The sequence below is a fragment of the Ambystoma mexicanum genome, chromosome 7q, assembly GCF_040938575.1.
Source record: "Ambystoma mexicanum isolate Mex_15411 chromosome 7q, UKY_AmexF1_1, whole genome shotgun sequence".
Classification (NCBI taxonomy): domain Eukaryota; kingdom Metazoa; phylum Chordata; class Amphibia; order Caudata; family Ambystomatidae; genus Ambystoma; species Ambystoma mexicanum.
The window spans coordinates 145619197-145647172 of NC_090941.1; the positions used below are offsets into that span (position 1 = coordinate 145619197).

Below are 27976 nucleotides of genomic sequence, written 5' to 3' on the forward strand. Positions count from 1 at the left end.
ATAAGCATGGGGACATGGGCCCAACGGCCATATTGCGAGCAAAGGGTTATGCCAGCAACTTTAATGTTACTACTGAACCGAGCACCCTGAGCCTGGTTGATTGCAACCTCGGAAGCCAATGGACCAAACTACAACAGCACTGGCCCCCATTCCCCATGTGGCACCGCGTTATAACAATACGTAGCGCCTGTACCTTTAACCAGTGTTTACAGAAAAACTGCAGCGTTTTCAAAACACAATAACGTTGTATTTATATTTGTGGTCGCTTCAAAAGCTACCACAAACATAAATACAACGTTTTTAAAGGTGCAGTTTTATTTCCAAGTTTTCCGGGCTCCACCAGCCCGGAAAACTTAGAAAAAAAAAACACAGCTAGTGTTTATTTTTATTAAACAAATAGCACTTACCGAGATGCAGCTGCAGCTTTTCTGCCTGTAGTCTCCGGTCCTCGTCCTCCGCGTACAGCACCAATGAAGGAAAAGCCACCCAGTGGTAGCTTTTGTTTACTACAGCTGGCAGGCTTTTCCTTCGTTAGTGCCGCAAATGATAAAGCCAGCACAGGCGGGCATCCATTTCACAAAATGGATGCGCCCATGTGCTTGCTTTTGCAAATTTTGAGCTTGAATAGCTCAAAATTGTACATGGGAATAAAAAATAAAAAAGTGCGAGTATATTTTTTGTAATATTGCCTATCTATATTTGAAATAAAAATGTTGGGCAAACTATTCCTTAAGTCCTCTTAGCATACCCATTTAATTGCTGTTGATGTGCAATGTACAGCCACAATTCCATCTGAAAGCCGACCAAGGAGCAACGCTCCATATTCATAACCAATGCAGCACTTCAAACCCCCAATTCCAAATTGCCCGGCATTATGACCGTTCCATTATCATTACACATACAGCTTTGACACACCAGAATACATCACAAAACACCTCGATGCATATCCTTTTCGTTTGTTGTTCGTGGGGTACCATCTCAGGGATTTATCGCCCCTGATACTTTAAATGACAAACACCATTACCACTAGGTTACCTACTGTCTTAAGAACTATCCATCAGGTTCCACCTTTACTTCTGGAAAACCCACGCACTCGCATAGGCTGGCGAAGGGCAACTTGGGAAATGTAGTCAGGGCTAACGGCTGCCCAGCTCCACCCCGAAATACAATAAACCGTATAATCCCTCATTTATCAGAACATTCACGAATAACCAACATTCCCCAGCCACTTTGTCGTCCCCGCACAACCCCTTTATCAACAGCCCCCAAGCATCCGTGGCTTTCAGCAAGCGGTCAGAACACCAAGTCCTCCTTCCAATCCTTGACATTAACCTAGCTTTGCGCAGAGTTTAATTACTGCAATTGCTGTACAATTACCGTTGGTTGCTTCAACGGACCCCGCCTTTGCCTCCAGTTTTATGTTTATAGATACTTGCATCGTAACTTGCCTTACTCTTCTATAGCCAGGGACCTGCCTGGCGTGCTCACTATAGCCATAAATCAGGCCCGCCATGCCCAGCACTATTATATGCCCCCAAATGATTTCATTAACCTAAACACTGCTAGTTACCCATTGCGAACCACAATTCCCAGAATGCCCCGCGTAATCCCACTCCATATTTTCTCAGCGAGTTAACCCCCCTCCTGCTTCCTGAGTGCGGCACACCCTGCCCCAACTGCAACTCACTGATAAAACAAAGCCGCGCATGAGAGCATCAGTAACTCCATAAAAATTCTAACCGCCCCGCACAACGGCCGTCGCCGGCAACCCATGGCCCACACCCCTTTATCGCCCAGTTCAAATCCCACACCATAAACCCTGCAACGTAACCCTTGCCATTACTATGCAAACTGTTATCGACTGTTAACAGAAAGGAGAACCCCCTCCCCCCTTTGCCTTTTGGGCTTCTAACAGACGGCTGCATTCCCCCTCCGTCATTCCCTTCCCTTCATAGGAATAGATATGCAAATAGTGGTTTATAGGTAAAAGGTTGCCCACTCCCTTTCCAGCAGTTATTCACTACACTCCAACCGCGATTGATGGCAGGGAGTCCAATCCAGGAAGAACCACGGGCCTGGTCCACAACCGGGGAAGGACAGTGCCACCCCTGTTTTGCTTGTGGAGGCTATGAACTCTTTTGAGGTTCCAAGTCCCCGGCCCATTACTCCGCCTCTCGGCCCTTCTAACAATTAAGGCCTCCCCTTTGACTGCCATCGACCTATGTAGGTGCTGCCCTGGGGTCCGATGCAGGAGGGGAAGGGGGGGGCACCACAGTGAGGGTGAGGAGGTGACCCTCACTGGGGAAGGGCTTTTAGCTTGGTGCCTCTAAACTGCCTGTGGGAATGGGAGTATATCAGGCGGGGCAATGCATGTATCTCCTGCTTCTCCGCACTGTGGTTCGTGAGTTTCTCCCCACCCCTGCACGACCATACTGGACCAGCCTTCACTGCTACCACAAGCCGATAGTCCCTTCCAAGGTCGCTCTAGGAGACATCCAGTTCCTTAGCAGGCTTCTAATGCGACCTCTTGACCTTTACGCGCATAAACGTCCCCTAAAACCATTGGCTATTCGGACCCAAACTCGAATATTCCCAGGCATGATGGCATCCCAGAATGCAAAACATTGAATGCCGTTGTACTGGGCCTGCAGGGCAGCAAAGCGCATTTGAAAAACGCACACAGTTCACGCCCAGTGAGTTAGTGGGCCGGGCCCACTTCCCGTTGGTTGCCCATTTAGCTCCCGTAACGTAGCATGCATGCATTTGATGCACTCGCCAGTTATTAATAGTGTAACTGTCCATAGTATATAAGGGACACCTGATAGAATTTTCCCAGCGTTGCATATATATTCTCCCTTATGGCGGCAGTTTCCCGCACATTAGCAGGGTTTCCTTTGCTTGACCTTGTGGCCTGTCACGCAGCGCTAATAAAGCGGCTGGCGCTGTGCATTCCCAGTTGTTCAAGTGTTTGATGAACCAGCAATTTTTTTATTTTTTATTTTTTTAATTGTTTAATCAAAAAGTAAGATTTTACAATACAGAGTATAAGTTCTTTCATCATCATCATCATCAGATCCTTTTCCCGGGGCAGGACTTTGCCAAGGCTTTTCTCGCTTTTTGTTATTAAAGTTGTTGGGCTCGAACAAGCGTTAATCTTTGCTATCACTTCATCCATTTCAACCGGTTGATGATGGAACAGGTGATTTTCTACATAATGCTTTATTTATTGCTCGTCATTTTCATTTAGTAGATTGATTTCGATGTATCGAATTATTTGTGCCATTGCAATTTGCCATGTGGTTTTTTCGCCTCCTATTAGTCGACACCACCATGTCTGTTCTTCTGCCAAGATGTCAAAACCTGCCATAGGTGATAGATATTGTAGCCTGATGATAGTTGTGGCTGAGCAGCTCATAATCAAATGCCTTAGTGTTTCTTTTGGAGGGTCAGGATTGTTTTCACAGAAGCGGCATCCGTTTGTTGCTGCTTGTCCTCGAATATGTAGAATCTCCTTTGTTTTGTATAAGTTCAGCCGTGCTCGCAGGATTGCGTTTCGTATGTATCTGCTTGGGCATTGATTTACATATCTTTGTAACTCGTTCCTTTTTAACGTGTTACCGGGAAGATGCAGAGTGAGTTTCAATTTGGCGGCGTTTTCTATTGTCAAAGCCCAATCGTTGTCTTAATTTTTTTAGTATTCTGCATGGATTGCTTATGAGCTCTTGGTCCTCAGATGCGATGTTCTTCAAAATCAATTGGTTTTTATCCTGCCACTCATTTAGCATTTTGCATTTTCTGCTATCCATTTCGCATTTTAGTAATCTGAAGACTTCGTTATTGTGTGCCATTCGACATTTTCTATACAGCATGATGGAGTTGCAGAGGACTGTGCATTCTAGCGATAATAGGCTCAATTCATGCCTAATTGCTGACCCTGATACTGAAGATGGAAGATGTAATACTGTGCGCCAGAACAGCGCTTCCAATTTGGACCACAATCCTGTTGGTAGGGTGGGCATTGCTTCTGCGCCATACGTAATTGTCGGTACAACTTTCATTTTATAAAAATTGATTGTTGGTACTAAGGAGAATTTTCTGAATTTGCCATCCACAAATTTGGCTTGGGCAGCTAGTTTTTTAGTTTTTGCATAAAGTTCTGGCTGCATGGCTGTTTCTCTTTGAGAGCTGTCCATAATCACTCCTAAGTATTTAAATTGTGTAACGCTCTCGAGATTGATTTCTCCCAGATGCCATTTGAAGTTGTTTCTTTGTTGTTTTTTTTTTTTGTTTTTGCTATTTTGAAGGATCATAACCTTTGTTTTACTCGTGTTAATTTCCAAATGATTCTTTATGGCATATATTTGAAGAGCATCAAGTTTCCGCTGCAGACCTATTTCCGTCTGATCGAATATTGTTAAGTCATCGGCGTACAAAAGATGTCCGATCTGCGTTTGCCCCAGCTTTGGTGGAAAGGCTCTGGTTGTATCATTTATGCAGTTGATGTCGCCGATGTATGTCAAGAAGAGGGCAGATGCTAACGGGCACCCTTGTTTTACACCTCGTTCGCTGTAGATTTCTTCTGATAGTATTCCATCACGATTCAGACGAACTTTCATTGAGGTGTCACGATGTAAGGCTTGGATAGGTGCGAGTAGCTCCTCGGGGCAATGCCACACTTTTAATTTATCCCATAGTGTCAGTCTTTCCACCCGGTCAAAGGCTTGAGTAAAATCAATGTATACGACAAATAGATAGCACTTGCTTTGTAGTGATTTTGCTTTCAGCGTGCTGCATGCTAAGATGTTACAGGTTGTGCCTGCGCTTTTCTTAAAACCTGCTTGGAAGGGGTCGTTGCACTTGGCTCCTGCTGCCCATTTTAGAAATTTGGTCATAAGGAGTGAGGCATATACCTTGCCCATTACATCCAATAACGCAATCGGGCGAAAATTCTCGGGATTGTTCATGTTGCCTTTTTTGTAAATTGGGATGATTATGGCTTTAGTCCAAGAGTGTGGTATAGATTGAGTTTCGGTGCACCGCCGAAATATGGCACTCATTAGGCTTTCCCACTCTTTGGGATGACTTTTTAGCTCTGCATTTGAAATGCCGTCTGGCCCTGGGGCTCTGGAGTTTTTTTAGTTTTTTGATGATGTTAAGGATGTCATCTTCTTGTTCTAAATTGACCCAAGTTGCTCTATTTACTTGTTGCTCTTTGGCTGGTGTACTGATGGCCGATTGGAAAACTTTGGTGAAATGCTTTACCCAGGTTACCTGGTTAATGTTATTTAAGATCTGATTGTCCGATGTTTTATCTGCGTCCCTTATTAGAGACCAGAATTCTCGGCTGTTGTTAGTGACGAGAGTTTTGGTTATCTTCTCGGCATCTGCTTGATATAATTTGTGCCGATGAAATTTGACCCAGTCCTTATACCTTTTTTTTATATCTTTGATGGCATTTGGTATGTCTGTATTCGGGGTCCTGCGTACTGCTCTTATCGCTCTTCTGTAATTGCGCCTGGTCTCAACCAATTCCTTGTTAAAAACGTGTTTGGTACTTTGGTCAGAAACTGATCCGTTTCCCCGCTTGTAATGCATGTACGGGGTCAGTAATGGTTGATAATCTATTCCATCGTTGTCGTCTGGATGTCTATTTTTGGTATACTTGTTTGTTACTTCGCAGATATCTGAGGCCTTTATTCTTAGCCTTAAGCCTTGCGCGTTAGTTACAATTTGAGTGGTGTAATGCATGTTTTTTTTACTTTTCAGAGACCAAGTTGTTTCGAGTAAGTTGTGGTCGCTCTTGGATGTGCGACGTACCGTGAAAGATTCAACGATTGGTAATAATGACTGCGATGCGAATATATAGTCAATAGTGGCTGTCGCGGGTGGACGCTCCCACGTGGGTGGCCTGTCTGATGCTGGAAATGTATCATCTAGGTTATGAAGGCCGTGTGGCTCGCAAAACTTTAGCCATTCTTTCCCTCTTTGTGCTGATGCCTGTTGTGCTGCCGTTGATTTCTTTGCCTCCTTGCAGGTGGCGTTTAGGTCGCCGCACATTATGACGTCTGCTGCAGGGTAATCAATCATTGCTGTGCCAAGCAAGTTCTCACACAGATCGATGAATCGTTTTGTTGTGATTGCCGCTGTGTTCCAGTATCCGTTAGCTATGACGACATTTCTAGATTCTGAATTTAGCTTGGTCAGATCTTGCAAAGATATCACGACTGCTAGCAGAGATTGATTTGTCAGTAAGGTTTTCTCAATTTGGGTTCTTGTTCCATTGCGGCAGGCTATCATCAATCCTGAGGTTGGACGCCCCTTGCTTCCTCTAATGGCCGGAACTAGGATAATTTGATATCCTTCCAATACTGGTGTTTGTTGAAGCCACGTTTCCTGGAGGCAAATGATGTCGTATTCCCCTAGGTTTGGCCCACCTGCCATCGTCAGGTGGGAGTGGCCTCGGGTGTTCCAGGAGCAGAGGGTGAGTCGTGTTGGCCCTTCCTTTGGTATGTCGCATGTTGATGGGCCTCCATTCATGGATGGCTATTGAGTACGATGGTTAGCGAGCACTTTCGGCAACCAAGCCCATAGTCCTGTTTTGATATTTCGAGTTGTGCCTTTCTTTGTTTGTGCGCTCTTCTGCAGCTCTAATGTTTGCGAGACCGCTTTGTTAGTTGGTTTACGACTGTTGTCTAATCTTTGTTCTTTTCTGTTCTGACTTCTCTCCCTTGAATAATGGGATCTTTGATTGTGTTCCGTTTTATTGATTGGTTTATGTCTGTTGTCTGATCTTTGTTCTTTTCTGTCCCGACTTCTCTCTCTTGAATAATAGGATACCAGGTTGTGTTCTGAGTTTTGTTGCTCTTCCTTGTGTGTATCATTTTGAGCCTTGCTTGGTTGTGAATCTAGGTTAGCTGTTTTTTTGGAATTTGACTTTTTCTGATGCTCTCGTTCCACCTTTTGATTTATGGGAGCCCTGTACATGGGGTTCCCGTGTCTGTCTTTTGATGTGCTTTGCTGTCTGCGGGATGGAGCATCTGGACTTTTGTGTTGCTGACGGACCGAGGCATCTTCAATGTGGAATCCCTGTTTGTAAATGTCAAGTTTTTGTTTTAGGATTCTTCTGTGTACCGTGTTCGAATTTACATGAAGTAAGGTGGTTGCTCCTGACCTGTCATGCCATGGCTCCACGATTTTTATATCTGCAGTGTGAATTTCACGTAAATTGCCAATTTTGCTAAATATGGTCATGACAGTTCTCCTGTTTAAGATGATATCATCAGTGTTAGAGCGTCTGTGTCATCCTTATTAGCCACCTGTACTTTGTATGTTTATTTGAATTACGGTACATGTCTCTAGGAGTTTGTTCCCTAGTCCTGTGGTTTAGCGGAGTACGGGATCTTGGTCTGTTTTTTTCTTTTTCGTCTGTTCTAGTGTCTGCATCTCTCCCGTGATGCGTTTTCGTTGTGTTTCTGTCGTATGTCTTATTTTGATCGCCACAGGAGATTGAGCGTGAATCTTGAGGTGATGGTTCTGATTTCTTTTGTTTCTCACAAGTATCTCTTCTTTCCCTCTCCTGTGTCTCTTGTCCATCTCGGGTCTGTGATTATCAATTTTAGATCTCTTATGAGTAGTTTCTTTGTCTGGCGTTTTCGTTGCGTTATTTGCTTTCCTCGTGCACTTTTCTGCCTCATTAGTTTTAAAGTGATATGCCAGGCGATTGCGCCTTTCTTCCAGGGTTTCAAAGTCACGCTCCTTTGGGTCTTTATTATTTCCTCCCAGGGTTACGGAAATGTCTTGATTTATATAATACCCTCTTGCCTTGTCTTTTGTGATTTGCTCCGGTGTTATGTTTGAGCCTGAGTCGTCAGCAGGATAGACGCTGAGATCTAATAGTGCATCTACTGAATCCGAGTCAGTTGAATAGTTTCTTGCCGATGAGTTACCTCTGGCGTTTTGTTTTTCATTTGTTTCATTCGGTTTTGAGGGGTTTACATTATCAATAGTAACCTTCTGGCTTTTTTTGTTTGTCGGTGGGAGGTATTTTTACCGGTGCTTGTCTTCTGTTTGAGCTATCACTGTTAAGGGTACTTTTTTGTGGCACATTGGTGTTCTTTTTCGTAATGGAATTGCTGTTTGCATTTACCAATGTACTTTCAGGACTCAGTTTGTCTTTGCAGTTGGTCGATTCGAAAATAGAATATGTTAATTCATTTTTGTCCTTTTCAACCTGGTTACTTGCAGGTACCTTGTCTAGGACCAACAGTATTTTGGGAGCCTGACATGTTGAGTTTGGGGGCGACTTCCCCCTGTGATCGCATTTGTCAGTTTGATTTTGCACTATTGTCTGCGTTGCCCGCATGCCGATGACGCGCTTTTCTTCTGTGAGATCAATGACTATGTTGGTTTGTGTTCCAATTTCGTGTGCAGTGTGTTCTTTCCTTGTTTGCATTTGGGCATGATGATGCAATGGTGCACCTTTATTTTTTGAGTATGGGACTTGTGGATCCAACTTGTCTTTTGGCCCTACAGCGTTTTCCTTTGCTGTTATGTAGGTCTCCAAATACAGCACTTTTGTGAGGATCATGGCTAGAACCACTTGCTGATCTTTCACCGTTTCGTGCATTGTTTCATAAAGTTTACAGAAGGGGTTCAAGGCAATGGTTATAACTGACATTATGCCTTGGAGATCTGTTTTCTTTGTGGCCGCCTCTTGTGCTGCGTATGCTGGTTGCTGACTCGTGTATTCGTAGTGCGTTAGCCCAGAAGCAGAATACCGTTTACTTGGTGTTTGCGTTGAGAGACTTACTTTTCCTATATTCGAGGGCGACGTGGTGTTATTTGTCGATAGTCGACTGTCGGTCCATGTAGATTAGATGTAGTTTCCTTTGCTGCCGACGTCCGCCTGTCTTTGGGGATCGTAATTTTTTTCGCGGAAGCATTAGGATTCGCAAATGAATGCTCTTGTTCTGCGTATCCGTCTGTGGATGTCGTAAGTTCGGCAGCTACTTTCTTGGGCTCCTGTACTTGTGCATCTGTTGAGGCATTGGATTTTACGATGCTGATGCCTGCTTCTATTAGGTCATTATGGGTTATGGGGTGTTGTCGATCACCTTCATTAGAATTCCCACTGTTGTCGTCGCCAGAGGGATGGAGTAAGTTTGTTTTCCTTTGTACACCGTCAATTTGTTCTAACGGGGTATTTGTTAGAAATGATTCTTTTAGCAGAGGAATCCTGATAGGATTAACCCTTGTGGGTATGATGTCACTGGTTGGTATGCTGTTTTCGGCCAAAATCCGACCTTTTACCTTTTGATGCTCATCTTTATTTTGTTTTTCCATATTGTGCTGGTCCTGAACATTACTCATGGGTTGAGTTCCACTTTGGGCTGGCAATTTCTGTGCTATTTCTCTGTTTGGCGCATCTGGCTTTTCCATGATTCGCGGCACCGCTGCTTCTGCAGATTGAGGGTCTGGCGTTGTTGACAAATATGGGATGACTCTGCTTTTATGATCAAATTTTCTTTGTTTTGCCGGGGGTAGCAAGTCAGTCTCTGCTGCGAGCATTTCTGCGTCAGAGATTTCGTCGCACATGTTAGTTTTTGCTTGTGGCTGAATTTCAAAAAAGTCAGTCAACATTCGCAAAGAATGATTTTTCCGAAGTTTTGTATATGTTAAATTTTTGATTGTGCTGCCTCTGATAGCTTGTTGTTTTCTAGCTTGTGGTACCTTTTTTTTAATGCTTTTTGTGCATTTGTCTCTTGATCTCTTTTTACAATTGTGAGCAGTTGATAGTATGTTGACTGCACAGGTGCTTGTTTGTAGTTCTGGCAGTGACCCTATCTGATCTGACGGGACTTGTGCATTGTCGGCGTCACTGTGGGCGTGAACTTGAGCCCTCGTGGTGTGTGTTGGTGCTGAAATAGGCTTGTCTTCTTTATTTCGCTGCGGCTTTGTACGCTCAAGACTGGATTCGTTACACTCATCACTGATTGACGAGGACTCTGTGCTCCAGTTCGACTGCGTAAGAGCATTACTGCTCGTGCCCAGTGCAGCAATAGAGTCTATGTCGCGCTTCTTGGCGTGCGCAGGGTCGCAGGTAAGGCTTTGTCTAGTCTCCCCTCCGGGAGACTGCGACTCGACCAGTTTCACTGCGCCGTGTGTTGCCACAGAAAGCGCTTTGATTCGTGTAATCTCAGCTGTGACCTGGTTCTCCCCCCCCCTGGTCGTTTCCTTAGCCACCCCTGAGCATGCTGAATCAATGGGGATGGCACTCAGTTTACAGTTTTTTGGGGGGGTGGTGGAGCTGGTGATGACGTCCCCCACTCTCGTCACTTGTGGACTGGGTGCGCGTGGGGTATGAGGACGTGGGACGTGCTTTATAACGGGCCTTGTGTCCTCGTTGATTGGGCACTCTTCCCCTTGCTTGGAGCTTCGCAAGCGCATGTCTTCATCCATACACAGTGCAGGAGATGCGGTATAGAGATCAATTACTTACGCCGTGTCTACTTACCACGTGCGTCTAAATCTGTAGAATGTCTTTGTGGTTCGCGGTTCCCACTGCGATGTCAAATGGTCAGTTGCTGCAGCTCCTCTGATGACAAGTATCTGTGCCTCTGCTGTACCGTTATAATATGCTCTGATGACGCAGGGTATGGTGCGCTTTATAGTCAGGCCAGGATCAATGAGGTTACCCCTCCGCAGACTCCCGGTCACTGGTCACGCCGTCAGCGCCGGACAGCCGTAGAACAGCCGGCGCCCTTTGCACCTGTCGGGCTTAGCGCTGCAAGGGTAGTGGCCTCGGTGTTTTCAAGCTGCAAAGAGTCACGTGCCAGGTCACGTGACCAAACCAGCTCCGCCTCCTCCAGGAAGCGCGTGAGACGGCTGGTGAGAGCCCTTCAGTGGCTCGCAGTGCAAGCGTTCGGGTTTGATAGTAGTCGCAATGAGGTACACCGCTCTGCTGGTGACCTCGGTGTTTTCAAGCTGCAAAGAGTCACGTGCCAGGTCACGTGACCAACCCAGCTCCGCCTCCTCCAGGAAGCGCGTGAGATGGCTGGTGAGAGCCCTTCAGTGGCTCGCAGTGCAAGCGTTCGGGTTTGACAGTAGTCGCAATGAGGTACGCTCTCACACGGAGTGTTCAACTCATTCTGTTCCTGGCAGCCCAACCTCCGGGGGCCTTTCCATTAAAGCTACTTCAAAACTCCTTTGGGTCCGCTCTTATTTTCTCACACTTTACCATAAAGAAAGTGAATGTATCCGAGATTAACCCAATCCACAAATTCATGAAAGCAATCGGACCAGCGCATGCGTGACATATGCGGACAGTTTAGAACGGCAGACAGAATTCGCATAATATGATGCTAGACGTCTGTAGTGTTTCCCCCCCCTCGCCATGCGCTTCAACCCATAAGTGCCCCTATGCCTCCCCCATCCATTTTGTGGCCCCTCTACTGGAATTCTACCACGCCGTCACACGGGGCAAGGGGCCGCACCATGCAAGTACGCAAACTGTTGGTTCCCCCCAGCTACTACCATGCGCAGAATGCAAAGCCGCCTGAACAGTGCCCTACCCCCTTTTTCCGGCGTGCCTAAGCACCTAAACCCCTGCCTCCCAACTGCCCCAACAAGCGACGCCGCCGGTCCCCCTATCTAATTTCATTCCCTGAACGCAAAGCAAACAGTGATCATCGCACATTACCCGCGACTCTCTTGCTTCCTGCCACACCCAATTACTGCTGCTTGGCGCCTGGAACCTCGGCCAGTGCTGTTCCCCGCTGCGAAGGGGTTTGCACTAAGGGGGGCAACGCCAAGAAGCCATTCTTTGAATGGCGCGGGAGCCCGTCGTTCCCGAGGGGCAATTTCGGACTGTGGAGGGGATGAGAGGTTGCGGGGGGGAGGGGGCGGAGCTGTCATACCTCTAGATTTGTTTCTATATTTTAGACTGAGAGAATCCCTCAAAGGTCTGTTTTCTACCTTCCCAAAGGAACCAAAGGTAGCCCCTATATTGGATGAAATGGTAGAACGGGTGGATACCAGTAGAATTGTCTCTAATCTATACAATAAAATACATGATACACGAGCGGGGTGGGTGGAGTCCTCTCAGAGGAAACGGAAGCTATCATTAGGGTGCACTGTACCCGAGGAAGTGTGGAGATACTGTTATGCGCAAACGAGAAAGATAGATCTTAACAGTCAATTTAAGTAGATTAATTTTAAGTGCCTTCCTCAGTTCTATTACACCCTGCGCTGTTGCAAAGTCACATTACCAGCTGCAGCTCCTCAGAGGTATTCTTCCTTTCCTCTCCTTCCCCCAGAAGTTCACTGTCTCCAGAGCTCTGGTTCTCTCCAGGCTGGACTACTGCAACAGTTTTTTTCTAAATGTGCCTGCTTCTACTGTCCGCCCTCTGCAACTCATCCAAAACAGGAAAGCGGGACTTGTCCTTGGCCTCAAGCCCAGGGATCGTATCTCTCTAGGACTGAAATCTATGCACTGGCTCCCAGTGGTGACAAGGATTAAGTTCAAAACCCTCTGCATTGTCCACAAAGCCTTCTGGGGCCTCAATACCTTCAAACTCTCTCTTTCTAAATATCTTCCTTCTTGGGCCCTTCGCTCATCCGCTTCCAACTAACTTCGGGTTAGTCGCTTCGCCAAGCAGCAAGCTGGTGGTAGGTCCCTTTTTTCTGCTGGGTTCTCCCTCTGGAACAGCCTCCCTGCCTCTCTGAAACTTGAGGAGAACTATCTCCGGTTCCGGAAGCACCTCAAGACCTTCATCTGTGCTTCTCCTTTGTCTCCTCCTCTCCCCTGATCATCTCCTGGCTGAATCTGAAACTGCACTGGTTTACCTGGCTACCCTCTGATCTCGGGCCCAGGTCTCCTCCCGCCAGCTGCACACCTGCACTGCCCCCCTGGCATCCCTTGCACTCGGGGACTGTTTCTGTATCCCTACAGCCCCTACTAGCACTTGACACCTGATGTCTGCACTTACCCTTGCCACCAGCTGGCCGCACTTTATTATTTATTGTCTTATTTATTTTACTGGTATCCTATTCACTGCACTGCCCCCCGCTCTTCTCCCTGCACTTTTCCTCTTCCCACCTCCTCTGCACTTGCCCAATCTCAATGTCACCTGGCCTAGTAGGATTGCGGTCTCTGTCTCCCCTTCGTTTCCCCTCCCTTGCCTCGTCGCGCCTTGAAACACTTGTCTATAGGCACGTTATAAATGCCATATATCATATCTGGGGAATAAGCACACTAGAATATCCAAGAGGGTACTGGTAAGACCAATGAGAGTGGGGGGGGGGGGGCTCAGGGTACCTGATGTTTTCTGCTACAACTTAGCGGCGCAGCTTTCAGCTTTCTCATGCCCTTACCTGGAGTGCGCCTGACTTGAGACCAAAGTGGAAACTGATTGAACAGGCCCACTCAGCGGTAAATCTGTGCCAGCTGCCTTATATGGATGGGAGCTCGCTGGGGCAGGACAGGGGACTCCCTCTTCTGGCAACATCCAAATGTACGCTGTATTACATGGGAAGTGCCCTTCGCAGGTGGGATATATCCAAGGGGTTGGTGCCCCCTTTCACCTATTTGGGACAATCCATGCTTTCAGCCTGGCCGTGGCTGTGGGCTTTTGGGGGGTGGATAGCGGGTGGTCTGGCGAACCTACAACAGCTCTACAAAGATGGTAGTCCAATGACTTTTGAGGAATGTAAACGCCCTTTTGACTTGCAGGAAACTGAAAGGTTCCGCTACGCACAATTGTGGCACTGGGCTTCTCAACCACTCACAAAAAAGTGTGCTACTAGACCGATGTCTGCCCTTGAGTTAACAATACAAGAAGGGCTGCTGAGGGGACAGATCTCGAGCCTATATAAACTTCTGGATACAGGGTACCCTATTGTGTGCCTGCCCTATATGGCTAAATGGGAAGTTAACTTGGGTGGGCACACTGATGATGAGGAATGGTTGGGGATATGGGGAATGATGATTAAATACTCCAGGTGTGTCACTGATAGGGAGTGTTCCTACAAATCCTGTTACAGCTGGTATCTCTCCTTGGAAAGGTTGCATCACATGGTCAAGGATTACTCTGCCAACTGCTGGCGGGGCTGTGAGGCGTTGGGGTCTCTTTTCCACATGGCGTGGTCGTGTCCCTGGGTGGGCCTCTTTTGGAAGTGCTCTCGAAAAGAGAGGACGTTACAGGATTGTCTCTCCCTATGGACCCACAGGTGGTGATTTTGGGGGACAAAGGGGCCGTCTGTTCTCTCTGACTGGCCCAATGGCCACCCTAATTGGGAATTTTCTTCTGTCAGCGAAATTGACCATTGCCCGGACCTGGAAGTCTGCAGGGGGCCCCGAGGCTCAGATGCAGTGGGTCAAGATATGGGAAATTTTTGTTGTTGATAAAATTGCGGCATTATGTGAAGGTCGATATGCTAGTTATGTCTCGGTCCGGACTCCTTTCCATTGATTTTTAGATGCGATTGGTAGAGTAAAAAAAAAAAAAAAATTAAAACACTCTCTTTCAACCTACCCCCTGATTAATTGGTTCTGCTCCCTCCACCGGCCTCTGGATCCATTGTTTTCCTGAAATGCTCTTGTTCTGTCTGTCCGTTGCATGTGTACGCTCTGAGGCACACGAGCATATGGCGCGGTTTACAAGAATTCTAAATAAATAAATATACTAAGAAAAAACCTATTGCCTATCCTTACGCTAAAAACAAACCAAGTGTGCGATAGGGTTCACAGAAAAGAAAGAAGTGTTCACAAATAATAAGCCAGTATGCAGTAGTCGGGGTCTCCCTTCCCAACATTTTAAGCCCGGGACAAGGTGGGACCCATGAGTACAGCACACGCTCGAGCTTCCCCAGCACGAGCTAACAGTTCCGCTCTCAACCAACAGAGTCTTTGGTGGTTAAGTCTCTTTTCCACAAAAAGTCTCTTGCCTCCGAGGATCTGATGTGTTCCAAAATAATAAACCACAGTTACTTTCTGCTTGCACGTTGGGTGATGCCTTTTCACCCCTGGACACCCCTGTTCTAGGCTCAGATCCCTAGAACGTTCCTAGCAATATCAGGCCCTACGGTATTCAAGCTTCTCGCTTCCGAGGGTCTGATGGGCTACAAAAGATTAAACAAAAAGGTCAACAAAAAGTCCAAAGTTCTTCTTCTCTACTGGTGTTTGGGTGATAATTATTCACCACTGGGAACCCCTCTTCCAAGCTCAGACCCTTCACGAATATTAGCCTCCCTTCGCCGGGTTCACTATGGCTTTCAACTCAATCTTCTTTGGGACATCTATTTGATTCACAAATCTTAATGTCTTTTTGAACAGGTCTCTGTGGACATCCCTCTGCCGGTTTCACTCCTGTCGACACACTATTCATTGGGACTTCAGACTTTGTCCCCTTTTATCAGCATCCCTCAGTCTGGTTCACTCATGTCAACTTTACGATGCAGGATGTGCTTCCCTTAGCTTTACAATCATCTGTCGGTCAAAGGCTTTCGACTGTACAGAGAATTTTACTAGACCCCTGTATGACCACTTTGACCCCCTTCTCGCCTTTGTCCCAAGGCCTTCTGGTTACAGTAGTTCAACAACAGGGTAATCGCCCAGAGTATCCCCCGAGTGAACATCCACATGGGGCTTGACTCTTCTATTCTGGCTTTCCCCTTGCGTATCGACGGTTCTTTGTACTTTCTTTAATCAGCCGCTTGCTACTTTCATTTAACACAGTTTGGTTTCTTATCAGCTCTCCATTTGACTCACCGGCTGTGATGAACCGCTTGGCTTTTCTTGCCTCTGGGGCCAAGGCCGATACTATGGGGCCAAATGTCTCTACCCGGCTTGATTGTCAGCGCAGGAGGGCCCTGTGTACCATAGACATCTGCTGCAACACACGCCGACTATTGTTCGCGGTCTTACGATTCCTTCTGGTGAGGTTTCACAGGCCTTGGTCGGAAAGGGCAAGGTCGCTTCTCCCGGCACCCTCTCGATATGCGTCGTCTTTCTCCTCCTCTTGAACTACCGTGCTGAGTTAGCTCTCTCGTCGTGCCATCTGCCTTGCTCGTATTGTGCTCTCATGCTCCACCTTTTATCCCTGTGGGGAAGGGAAAGGGCCTTCAGGTGTGTGCAATTCTCGTCAATTGCCTGACCCTGGCGTTGAGACAGGTCAGGTAAATGGCTTTGGTGTTGTCTGTGGTCTTTCATGGTGTGTGAAAGTGTTCGTGTTGGAAAAAGGTTGTGGGGGGGGAATAGAGTGTTAGAGATACCTACGGGGTAGGATGGGGAAAAGGTGTTATAAGAAGGGGCATACCGTGTCTCACCTGTCAGTGTCCCACTTCCACTCCTCGAGAACTCCCCCCATCCAGGTGATCCCCCCCATACCCCCAGGAAGTGGATCCAATAGCGATGGCTGTGTCCTCGTCACCTGGATGACAGATCCCTGGGGACTAGTAAATGAAACACGTTAAGGTTTCTCACACCACAACATGTTAAAACGAAATAAGTTTTTTGAAAAAAGAAAATGCTAAATAAAGTACGGAGGGAAAAAAACACTCCATGAGAATTGTTAGAGTAGGAAGAGAAATACCTATGGCAACGTGACCTGGCAGCATGGTTGGCAGGAGAACAATTTGATTCTGTAGAAAGGCTGCATTTACATGGTGCTTCTCCAGGGACAACAGGATGAGCCTGACTTAACGGGGTGGTTAAGCCCACTCACTTTCCATGATTGCACTGTGGAATTTAATAACGGCAGCAATGCTACACTGTTTCTCCACCCTCACATGAACGCCATTTATTTATTTAGGAAGATATTGTTATCAGTATTGTCTCTTGAAGGGAACAGGACGTATACTGCATGCTTGTTTTTCGTCTATCAACCAGTATTCCCCAATGTTTTCTATGGGGTCATGCTCTGACCTCATGAGTGCTTTGGAAGTTTCCACAAGACTTGCATAGTAAGCCCACACAAAACTATCAAGCAGAGCAAATCCTTTCCTTCGGCCCACTGTGCAAACGGGCACCTAAAGCAAAAGCACATTGCATTTTCTGGTGGCACTCGTTCGACAAGCCAGATTGATCAGAGAACACCAGACCTGGTGTCTGACACTACAGACACACACAGTGCTTCCATAAAAACATTGCTGCCTCCGAAAGTGCTGTGTCTTCACAGACCATTAGTGCAAATCCCCAAAACCACAAGCCCAATGATACAGAGAAGCAAGTAAAATCAAAAGAGTCGGCCCACAATTACAGAGGCTTAGTACTGCAGACAAATAAAAATCACACGAATTAAGAAAACCCAATCACAGGTATTCACTCATTTACCCGCGTTGGTGCCGACCCACACAAGAAGCCCAACCCCAGGGAAGACGTTGCAGGGTTATATAAACCGAGATTCAATGACAAGTCATATAAAATGTTGCCGAGTGGAACCTGGCGGCAGGAGTTGTGAGGAGGTTTGATTTCTTACTACCACTGGACAGACACGCAGAGTAATTAACTTATCACTTTTTCTAGTACTTCCCATTCATTTTTATTTTATTTGTTTTCTCTCCATTTTTTTGGCACACAATTGAAAATTTCACCGGATGGTATGTCATTTACTTTGTTATTCGCATGCAATGGTGTATCACAATTCTTTGATATATGTCACATTTGAAATTTACACTTTGTGATGTATTGTGTTGTTTTAATTGCAGACCAGCCCTGACGAAGGAAATTGGTTTCTGAAATGCATTGGCATATTGTGGCATCTGTTTCCACACTAAGAATTTATTAGAGATTGCTCCACTGTGAATCTATTTCGATAAACTATCATTTGTAACACAACAGCGACTTTTTTATTGGAGAACGTACATCAAGTTTGGATAGCATGATTTAATGCTTGATAATTCTGAGTAACTCTATCAAAGGGAAAACATACAATTAGGGGCCAGAGAGTGCATGGGGCATCCGATTATATGATTTCTTCTATTCTCCCCAACCCATCATCCTGCCTCCCGTGCCTCCTCCTGAGACTTCAATAGAAGCGGTAGTGGCTAGTTCTTATCTTTGTCTCTGACACCACTCATTGCATCTTCGAGTACATCAGCATCACACTTTGCCTGCTTGTCTACTGAGGGGAAACGTTACTCACTGGTAACCTCTAAGAAGAGGTTGAGTAATGTTGCAGCTGAAACTGGATGCCAGCAATAAACAGTCACAACATGAGCAGTTTTTCCAACCATGCAATGTCACATTAGTGGAAAAAAAACAATCAATTCTCATACTCTTTTAAACAAAACTCAAAACTCACCAAATTAAAGAAATTGCGTTTGATCTGGCGTATAACTCCAGGAAACGCTGGCCGCAGCAACTCCTGGTAACTTGATGGCCAACTACTGTATCGACGGTCTGATTCTATGTCATTGAGCCACTAGAAAACAATTGGACATATACACAGGATTACAAAAATTGATGAAAAGGACTTTTTCAGCAGATAATGAATAAAATACACCGGTGGCATTTGGATTAACACCATAAAGAGAATTCCATATATATCCCATGCGGTCTGATGTGGTTGTAGTCAAGAGAGGAAAGGGTAAATTCCTGGTTTTGGAGTTCATTGCTATTAAGAACACACATTCTTAAAGTCACATTTCAATTTAAAACATTATTTTCAAGGCCAATAGAAAGATGAACGGTAGAGAAGACGGAGATGCACAAGTAGTATGATGGTGCAGTTAACACAGAAAGCATGGTTGAACCAACATTTTACAAACAAAGAAACAAATGTGAAATCTGGGGTAAACCTGCTTTATGAGTGGAGAGTGTGTCGACATGTGGACAATGGTGTGACAATATGTGCACTAGTGCTGAAGATACATAGGCGTGAATGCTCAATGTGGAACAGAGGGCAATAGATGATAAAAAGGAGAACAGTGGAGTGAAAACATGTAAAACATACATAGCAGTGAATTTGTTAGACAATTATTAGATTTAAAACCTTTTGTGAACAGTGGAAGAAGCCCTTCATAAACATTGGAAGTTGTGACGATCGACCCTCTCCCTACGCCCAGTGACATTCAACAGTGCACGGAATTTGAGGGCATGTGCAGGTGTAGCTGTGTTAGGGGCTATTCCTGTTGGTGGGGAAGCGGTTTAACCTGGACTGCTACTGCAAGCAATCCAAACAGGGGCATCATAGATCTCGGGAAGGGGTGACCCTACCTTATAGATCAGACGACGACGACCAACCTGGCAGTGCTAAAGTAAGGTGCTGTGTCTATGGCTCAGAGTCTCTTGGAAAGGAATCATGGGTGAAAAAAGGGATAAGAAATGAAGGTGCCAATTATTTGTTTTCAACCCCCACTCAATGAGACAAACAACGGAGGAAGGGGGGATATGCTTATTTAGAACTGGGTTGGGCAACAATATGTAACGGTTTCTAACAGGCACCACTGCTCTTCATCAGAAAACTCCTAAGTTTGAAAGAATGACAAGTGCTGGGAATTCCTGCCTGTATTCCATTGGGGGCAGAATGAAGAATGGGAGGGGAGCTATGGAAATGGGCAATCGCCTTAAATTGGTGAATGGGAGGAGGACATCCATGGAGAGTGGTGTAAAGTACTTGGCAGACTTGCAAAACAATATGGCAGATTCTATGGAAATGCTGGGCAATAAATTGGAAAAGATGGATAATGTTTGACATGCTACAAAGGAGTCCCAGGAGTTCCCCAATCAATTCCCATAGATGGGCTGTGTTCTGCCTTACAATGTTCATGGACTGAAATGAATGGAGTCAACTGCTGGGAATCCAATCTCAATCAAACTGGCATTTCGTCTGAGGACCCGAGCGAGTGCTTCTTCTTTAACTCCTCCAGGAGGTGGAACTATACTGGTCCTTAGAGATTCAAATGAGAGAGAAGTTCTTCTCAGGAGGGCCGCAAGGCTCATGAAGTTAGTCTTGTATGATCTATCCTGATGGCCCCGGGACTTGAATGCAGGAACATTGGACAAGCTGAGTAAATAAGTGGCTGTTAGGAAATCACTTGCAGAGTTGGGGATGAGGGCATTGGTATGGAGTCCTGCTAGGCATGTTGGAGTTTACAAGTAAAACAATTGTGTATTCACTGACCCAGATTCAATGTTTTGTTGATAGTTGAAGTGGAAAGGGACCATATGATACATCCTGATCAAAATTGCTTACCCGAGATAAATCCAGAATTGTGTAATTTAGCATGGATTCGATTTGCTGAAAGTCAATAGGCAGTAAGGGCGGTGGTATATTGTAGATATGAATGTAAGGGTTGCTGGGTGTTCCTTCTGATACCCTCCCTCTGGGTCATATCCATTCCTTTGCTTGTTTGCCCCAACATTGCACTTGTCCTCTCCTCACCTTTCCCTTTCCCCAATTTATATTGGTGCATTTTCTAGAAGCAAGTTAGTGTGGAGTTTGGGATTTTCCCTTATAAACTATGTTTATATGATACTGGGTTTGGTGTTTTCGTGTCTGACTGTCATACTCACAAAAAAAGAAATGAGGGGAAAAGAAATAGTGAAGTGCCTCACGCTGGCTTATGACTGGCACCGATTGGCTATACACTAAGCTAATGCACGTATCTCAAGAATGGCAGTCAAACACAAGTGCCCTGTGAAGCAAAACACTGAAATCCTAGATTGCTGACATGCTTATTTAAAGCCCTTTATGGGAAGAAGTGAATCCAGCCAACATGAATATTGTCCTCTGAGAACATTCAATTTCAATTTGTGAGTCGAAACTTACTGGGTTCCAACTTTAGGGTTGTTTGCGTCTATTTCTGGCGCCTGCATTTACATAACTGAAGAGTTCTTGACCACAGCTCAGGGCCTCTTGTCTCCTGCTGGGTTTCATATGTTCTTTATTTACCCTTGCTTGGCTTGTGGGATTTCCTACTCCCTTGTGGGGTATCTTGTGTCTTAACTCATCTTGGGCTACCTGTCTCTTCAGCCTTTATTGGTTGATTGGTTTTCGCACCTCCCCAGCATGAGGCAGTTTGATTCTCAGCCCGGCCAGAACTATGCGGCTTCACAGCCCTGCTTTGCTGATCGTTTTTCTCCTACTTCATTGGGCTATCTGGATTCTTAGCCTGGTGTGGGTTATGGGACTTCTCAGCCCTGTTTCAATTATCGGGTTTCTCATTTCAATTATTGTTTTTCTCACCCCCTGGTGTGGTATCCAGATATGCAGCTTGACGTGGGCTGTGTTGTGGCCTCACTGCCCTCCACCCACTCGTTTATCTGTACCACGTACCGGCTTGTCAGCAGTTGTACTTTTTGGGGGAGGCGTCTCTGCCGACATGCTGCTTCTGGCGTGGCTTTGCTTTTCCTCAGCAGCTCCGAGCACCTCAGGCTTTCCATCTTCCTGGTAGTGACAGTGTTCCACGTGCTTTCCTGTTCCTCGTCCCGCCACACCATCTGCGTGGCTCGACCTCCAGGCCCCTCCTAAAATGGAGGTGTTCCTGCCTCTGCGTGGCTAAGCAGGGTTGCCTTTTCTCACCCTCTGGCTGGCTCTCTCTTCTTGTGTCTGTATCCCGGGACCTTTATGTTCTTCCATGGAACAAGATGGGGGAATCCATTGGTTCCGCTGTTCGTGCAAAGACGGCAACAAATACAGCTCAGAAACCAAACCATTCACTTTTAAAGGGACATGTATATTACTGTCCTGCTCAATTCCCATCTAACCAACAAAAACTTGGGATTCTGCATTAAAGGGAGGTGGAGTAAAACCCTTGTTTGGGGACTCATTGTCCCCTAACGGGTGTAGCGGTCACCCCCAGTGGGATCCTGCTTGCCCGGTCCCCTGGGGGTTAAGAGCAGCAGGGTCACCTCCCTAGTACCAAGGAGGTTGGCTCCTCCTTTTCGGAGAGCGGATGAATTCCCTGGATTCGTCACAGTACTTCTATCATGTCACGCTTTTTATTTTTCAAAACACCATAAGTTTTTCATTTAGAAACTCAATTTCATTATAAAGCCTCAGTCGAACTCTGTGCCCGGTTATGAACTTGGAGGTATTACATACAGTAATACCTCGAAACGCGTTTGCTATTCCTGCATGTGGTAATTACTGAGTGGCCGGTAGGTCAGCATGATTACATGTCATGCGGATCATACCGTTATTCCTCATTTTGGAGACTCTTAGGACCACATGCAGTAATATGGCACCTGGTAAATATTGCATGCAGTACTGCTTTTGTGTGGCAGTAAAATCCACCATACCAAAGCAGGCAGAGAAATGCATTAAAAGAATTACACAATTAGTGGGTGTTTTACCACTACCACCAAACTTTAAATAAAACAATATATATTGAATTGTTCTATTGAATAATGCATGTAATAACTCTTGAGACCAATCAATCAGTCAGGAGTGTTTTGCTACATTCCTGACCAACCAATCCAAGATGACTGGCTGTCATTTGATATTCATGTATTTATACATACAGGAGCCTTACCCAGTCTGTAAATTGGACCCCCAGCCCAACCCAGCCCAGCCCATCACCATTCACTGAAAATCACAGGTAACCGAGTCAAAGGCTTTATATGAATCCAGGCTCACAGCTGCCACCTTCTCCAAAGATTTCCTGTTTTTATCCTGAAATAGGAGCAGCCGTCTCAAATATTCTAAAGTAGACCTTCCTGGTATGAAACCGGTTTGGTCCGGATGCATCAGACCATACATAACCGGCGTCAGGCAACCCGCCAATAGAGCACACATCATCTTAACATCTACATTTATCATTGGCAGAGGACAGTATGAGGCACAGTCTCTCACATCCCTGCCTGCTTTAGGCAGAAGTATCATCAGGGCTTCGAGCATCAAGTCTGGGAACTTGCTGCACTCCTTGGCCTCCCGGAAAACTTCCAGGAGTTTAGGTACTAAAAGCTCTCTGTACGCCCTATATACCTCCACTGTAATCCCATCTATTCCTGGTGTTTTACCCAGGCATAGTCCTAACGCCCGTTCTACCTCATGAGCATCCATATCTCCCCCCAAATGCACACTTTGTTCCTCTGTGATACTGCAAAGAGCCACCTCCTACATCCACTGCGCAGCAAGCTGTGCATCAAAACCGTCCCGTTCAGAGTACAAATAAGCATAGATTTCCTTAAACACACTTATAACCTCCTTTTCCGTGACCAGTATTCCCTTCTGATCCCTCACGCCATTGCAAATACGCTGACCACCCTCCTTCCTCAACAACCAGGCCAGCTTACCAGGCTTATCCCCACCAGAATGCTGCTTAACAACATACTCTGTGCATGTGTGCATGTTCATCAGTTCCCTCGGCCCGTGCAGATAGCTTGTGCGTCAGCCACCATCTCGGTATGCATCTACCCCATTGCCAGTTCCTACTCCAATGAGGCTACCTCCAGTTCAAAACCCTTCACTTATTCAGTTAGGACATTGCGTAACCCGACCCTTGCCGAGATGCCGACCCCCCCTTATAAACACCTTCAACGCTTCCCACCTCAGTGAACCTATGCGCTGGGTAGCCCCAATTATCCTCGAAGAACTGTTGGATCTGATACCCCAGCGAGGTCCGCAAGGCACCATCCAGAAGCATCCGATGGTCAAATCTCCATTTGGGGTTAGGCAGTCTAACTTTATTCCAATAATAATGGGCAATGGTCTGACAGAGTTCTATCCAAGAAGTCCACCAATGAGACTAAATCAAACTCCTCCTCTCTCACAAGGGCATAATCGATGCACGAGTCAGACCAGTGCACCGCAGAAAAATAGGAATAGCTGTGTAACTCGCTATGCAACACCTGCCATGCGTCCCATAGGCACAATCAGCAATAACCCGCGATAGAGCTTTAGTCATCGAAACCCGGGACCAAGTAGGAGCACTCTCAACCTCCCTTGTACAATCCAGCACACAATTAATATCCCCACCAAGCCGGTCTGTACCCCACTCTGAGATCCTTCATACCCTGGAAGAACTCCGCCTGGGCCACATTTGGGGGCGTACATTCCCAGGAGAAATATGGGATGCTCCAGAGCTTCCCCTACCACTACCACAGAACTCCCCTTCCCATCTCTGCCATGGTGCGAGTGATCTGCAACCTCGATGTGTCCCTGATCCATACCAACATCCCCCTGAAGTAGGATGAAAAGGTTGTACCAATAACTCTGCCCTTCCAACGTGTTTCCAGCGCACTAAACCCCTGCGCATCAAGATGGACCTCCTGCAACACTGCAACATCCACCTTATTTTTGATGAGGTACGAGCAAATCTTGCCCCTCTTCACAACATTATTTAGCCCTCTGAGATTTCAACTGAGTACATTCAGCGCAGCCATGGGTCAATCCCTGTTTTCTCAGCACCCGTCCTCAAACCCGTAGGAATTAGACCAAGAGCCACATGTGTATGACAAATCAGCCAAACACCAAGAAACCTCCCCACCTACCCGGACCCTTCCCACCTCTCAGCACCCAACATTCACAACACTGCGTACAACCCAACCACCAATCCCCACTCCTGCAACATTCTCTCCTCAACAACCTCAATCTGAGGCTCTGCCCTCTGTACTCCTGTCTGACCCTTATGGCCAAGAGTAAAGAGTAGAGCTCTAAAAGTCGAGCCCCTCTTAGAATACTCCCCACATGTCGCCTTCACTTCTCAATACCCAACAGAACCATCCTGTCCCCCCCCCTTTGTCCAACCCAACCAACTCTGCACCATTGACGATTAGCCTTCTTCTGCCCTCATGTATCGAAAGGACTGCAAGCTGCGATCCACGCCATATGCTGCTGCCTGCAGCCCAACGACGCGATCGCTTTGCTTGCAGCCACAACACCCCCTCTGAAGCGGCCCCCACCTACCCATGAGCAGCACAAAACAGCATCCACACTCTAATCAGCAGGATGCGCTGATACGGCAGCCATTGACCACGAGGAGCAGATCCCTGCAATGGTGGCCCACTCATTTGATTAAGCATCACGTTGCTAAGCAATGTTTGTCTCCAACGGATTGGCTCCCGACCGCCATTTCCGTACACAAGGCAGACCATAAAGGCATGACCCGGGCTTCCTGCACCAAGAGCTTACACTAAGGGCATCACCTGTCTGAGCCTGTCAGAGCCGAAAAGAGCCTACGGCCTAGAACGCTGTCCTCCTCCTTTAAGGCAAGGTAAGCCTAAACATTCTCATCAGTCTCAGACGTTCTAACTTGCGCTCCAAGTCTCTGCATTCGCTATCATTGACACCACATCTACTGTAGCACTGGATCATAGACTAAACCCTCACATTGCCGAGGAAATCTCAGTGGAATTCAGCTCATTTTTTGCCATGACTGTGCATACTCAGATTTAAGCCTACCCAGGTATATCATTGTATAATGTTCCTTTTTGTCCATCATAGCTGAGCTAGCCAGAAAGAGTCTAACTGTTAAAAGTTACATGTGCTTTGTAATTAGACTGTCATTGCCCCAATTATACAGTTATAACCTAAAGACTGCCTGCATTCATTTTGCATCATAGCAATCATCTATTATGTAATAACCTATTTTCACATGTTATGCATGTCCCAAATTAGCCTAACGCTCTCAGTGTGCCTAATTGCCTATATTGCCCCTTACATGCATTTTATGAACTAGCCACTTGTATAACCCCTAGCTATGTTTGTCTGACAAAGGGAATTCTCCCAATGAATATGCTTTTCAAACACTGCCGCTTATTCTTATCTATCCTGCCAACAGTGTACACCTCCCATCCCAACACTTTTCTGTTATTCAAAAGGTACCGCCCACCTCACCTATACCTTGCATACTCTATTTGGCCAACTGCATTTTTGCCTAACAGGGCCGCCCACGGAAATTACTGTTGCCCAAATTGCAATGCCTTAACTTGAACCATTGCCGATAGCCAGACTAACAGCCCATAACACTCATCTAATCCCACAGCACCCATGGCCAACATGTCTCACAAACTCCCACTCTCCCAGAGCATGCCGCCCACACCATTCCTTCCAGCACTTACAATAGCCTCACCTACCACAAGAGTGATACAAACTGACTCAGTCCACATGCCGAACTAAACCCTGCCGCTATCCCACAATGTACCACCCACACCTGCCCTTCCAACACTATCCATAGGCTCATCAACCAGGAGCTCTACACCTACATGCCCAGCTCCCATGCTACACAGTACCTTCCACAGTATACAAACGGAAACCCGCACTATGCCGCTCCTCCTGAGAAATCAAAGGCTAGGAACACGATCACACTGCCTCTCAGCCAACACTAAAACATACCCTGACAAGTCAACCCCACAGACACCATCACTCAAGGTCCTCCCACTGAAAAAAACATAGTAAAACCGCCACTCTCAATAGCATTCCTCCTAAAACAAAACTAGGGACAAATCAGAAAACACATCTCCAATGCGCACTCATTAATGCACGCTCCATCCCAGCGCACACCATGGAGATCCACAATCTCATCACCAACTTAAACCTAGACATCCTAGCCATTATCGACACCTGGCTACACGTAGATTTTGGTGCCAAACCCTACCACCAGGTTACATCATCCTACGCCAAGACAGAACCTCCAGTAAAGGGGGAGGTGTCGCCATAATCACTAGAGAATCCCTCAACGCCAGGCAACTAAAAACTACTGAAGCCGACAACTATTACATGCTATCAGTACAAATATCTCCATCTCCAAACGACACCATAACACTCCACACTGTATATCGTACCCCAGGCCCCACACCCAACTTCCAATCCAACATCATCCATACATTAGGAGCTAACCTTAAAACAAATACAAGAGCCATCCTTCTAGGCGACTTTAACTTCGGCTACAAAGACCCCAAATACAAGGAAGGCTCTGCCCTCTCTAAAGCTCTCCTAGACTTAGGATTCTCTCAGCTAGTCAATGACACCACCCACATCAAAGGTCGTATATTAGATTGGATAGCGGATCACAACTGCGCAGTAGACATAAGTTCCAATACCCCATGCCCATGGACCGATCACCATCTACTGCACTTCTTCATACCCTCCAAAACAGCTCCCAACCCAAACTCACCTGCACCAGCCACTATGGCTAGATCCAAGAAACTACTCACCGCAGAAAGAATTATCCCCCTCCTCGACACCTAGGTGCTTGCCCACCCAAATTCCCACGATCCTACAGAATTAGTAGAGATCTACAATAACACTCGAAAAAAGGTACTAGACACCATAGCCCCATTGGAACTCAAAAAAGCCAAGCACATTCTACATATGAACTCTTGGTTCACACAAGAACTCGGACACCCGCACTGCTAAAAGAGCAGCACTAACTGCATGGCAAACAAACCTTTCTACCATCACAAGAGACACATACATCACAATCGCCAAACAATATAAACATGCCATCGCCAAGGCCAAAGCCGCCACATGCAATTCTAGAATCTAGAAAGCCAACTCCCAATTAAAAGAGTTATTCGCCATTTACAAAGAACTGTCCATCCCTCCCACATCCACACAACCTACAGAAGAAAATGAAACATGGTGCAAAAACATCCAACACGCCATGTTAAACAAAATCACAACTCTCCAAAACATAATCAAGACTCAATACGACAAACTTCCCAAGATCACTCCGCCCTCATCTGAGCCATCAACCCTCCAGACGGTCCAAGACCCTCCACACTCCACAAACAAGCCTATACTCTTCTCATTCAGGGAAGTAACAATCCCTGAAGTCTTACTAATCATGAAACGCATCAAACCTTCGCTATGTAAAGGAGACACATGCCCAGCCAATCTAATTAAAGATTGTGCAGCTGCCATGGCCCCATTTGTCACCACTTTCATAAATGCCTCCTTCGCCAATAGTACTGTCCCATCAGCCCTTAAGGAAGCATGGGTTCGGCTACTATTAAAGAAACCTACCTTAGACCCAGACTCCCCTAACAACTACTGTACAATCACCACTGTACCATTTCTGCTAAAGATATTGG

At 46.3% G+C, this 27976-nt stretch overlaps 1 protein-coding gene across 2 annotated transcripts in view; it reads right to left on the reverse strand.

The window, feature by feature from the left end:
- Positions 1–27976, reverse strand: part of UGGT2 (UDP-glucose glycoprotein glucosyltransferase 2) — a 1923861-nt gene that overhangs the window by 1467068 nt on the left and 428817 nt on the right. For both annotated transcript variants that reach the window (XM_069639785.1, XM_069639786.1), the window contains one exon: positions 18300–18419. In XM_069639785.1, coding sequence (XP_069495886.1) covers positions 18300–18419 — 120 coding nt within the window. The remainder of the gene's footprint in view (positions 1–18299; positions 18420–27976) is intronic.